At 46.2% G+C, this 1,708-nt stretch overlaps 1 protein-coding gene across 1 annotated transcript in view; it reads right to left on the bottom strand.

Annotated features, from left to right (window-relative positions):
- PIP5K1C (phosphatidylinositol-4-phosphate 5-kinase type 1 gamma) overlaps nt 1-1,388 on the bottom strand; it is a gene marked incomplete at its 5' end in the record, with an annotated part of 24,255 nt that extends 22,867 nt beyond the window's left edge. The window contains one exon of the mRNA XM_010168616.1: nt 1,357-1,388. Within this exon, the coding sequence (XP_010166918.1) occupies nt 1,357-1,388 (32 nt within the window). The remainder of the gene's footprint in view (nt 1-1,356) is intronic.
- Between the last annotated feature and the right edge of the window lie 320 nt (nt 1,389-1,708).

Here is a 1,708-nt window from a genome sequence, read left to right as displayed (position 1 = left end):
AATACTCCAGATGTGGCCTCCCCAGGGCAGAGTAGAGGGGGAGGAGAACCTCCCTTGACCTGCTGCCCATGCTCTGTTTAATGCACCCCAGGACACTGTTGGCCTTCTTGGCCACAGGGACACACTGCTGGCTCATGGCCAACCTGCTGCCCACCAGCACACCCAGGTCCTTTCCAGCAGAGCTCCCTTCCAGCAGGTCAGCCCCTAACCTGTGCTGGTCCATGCAGTTATTCCTCTCCAGGTGCAGGACTCTACACTTGCTTTTGTTGAACCTCATCAGGTTCCTCTTCGCCCAACTCTCCAGCATGTCCAGGTCTCGCTAAATGGCAGCACAGCCTCCTGGTGTGTCAGCCACTCCTCCCAATCCTATTACATGCAAGCTTGAGCTGTATTGCCCTGCCTCACCACGTGGCTCATCATATCATCATCCTCTCAAAGCGATTAACAGACACAGGTATCGGTTAAGAGATTGCTATCATACAAAATGCAGTAACAAAAGTCTCTTCCACAGACCCTACCTCTACTTGTGACCATGCTTCCAGGGCAAGAAAAAGTGGGGCTATTTGTGCATTGAACAAAGCAATCAACTTTCACAGAAGATGAGTTTCCTACTATGCATATTTTTGGGGAGGCAAAAAAGAATCAAGTGACACATTCCTGGCAGTTTTAAGGGAAGATTTTGCTATTCACGTACACAAATGCTCATCGTCCCAAGTGAGTAATGTAAAGGAGTATGTCAGAAAGTTAGATCAAACAAAAACCATTTGAACGTGGTGCCCTAAACCAAGAGTGTGGGCTTCAGGGAACAGCTTTCAGGCACAGATCCTCCTACTAGATTCCCTGCTGCCTACTGTGAAGAGTTTTGCTCCAGAAGATAACAGTGATTCAGCAACCTGTGACCTGGATTATGTGTGAGAGAAGATTAGTCCCTCGAGATGTTCCTATTTTATGGCTTCACAAATTACAGACTCCTAGACTCACTCCCAGAAGCAGGCGAGACCCAACACAGAGCCCTGGAGATGCCCAATACATGGATTCTCATTTATCACCTTCAGGTTCTGACGTCAAGATGTACCCTCAGCCACTTACAGACATCATGGATCATGCAGCTAAAATTGGCCATGTGGTGGGCATAATCCCTTCATATTCCCTCTGTGACTGTGGTGATGCCAGATGGACTCCAGAGACCTGCCACTAATTTTCTCCCTCCCAAATAACAGATATCAAATTTTAAGTAATCTTAAATGTATTCTGAAATCCAGTTTTGCACAAAAAAGTCACACAGAAGTGTTTTATAGAGCTCTGTGTTCTCATTTCTCAACACAGGATTTTCAAGGTCAGCTTTAAACATCTCACCTCAGTGACGGCTGCCTTCTTCAGTGCCAGACCTGAGGAGAGAAGGGAAGAGCATCAGTAGAAGCAGGGATACTGGGAGGTGGGGAACAAAAAAAACCCAACCAACCAAAACCCAAACCAAAAAACAACCTCGAGAAAATAGCTTAATGCTTTGCTCTTTCAAGCAAGCTGGAAAGCCTTTAAGAGCAGCTGGTTTTGCTTTTTTCAGTTTCACTAGTGCAGGAGTCTGAAGTTATAGGGGTCACCCAAACAATTTCACATTCAGAAGCACAAAGATGCACCATTTTTCCTAGTTATAATGTTTCCTGGAGGCTACAGTAGAGAGAGTTCTTGTTAATCCCTGCTGCACTGT

Source organism: Antrostomus carolinensis, unplaced genomic scaffold (genome assembly GCF_000700745.2).
Source record: "Antrostomus carolinensis isolate BGI_N321 unplaced genomic scaffold, ASM70074v2 scaffold29385, whole genome shotgun sequence".
In the NCBI taxonomy this organism is placed as follows: Eukaryota; Metazoa; Chordata; class Aves; order Caprimulgiformes; family Caprimulgidae; genus Antrostomus; species Antrostomus carolinensis.
Note: the sequence above shows the minus strand (reverse complement) of the source record. Positions and strands in the feature narration are given on the sequence as shown.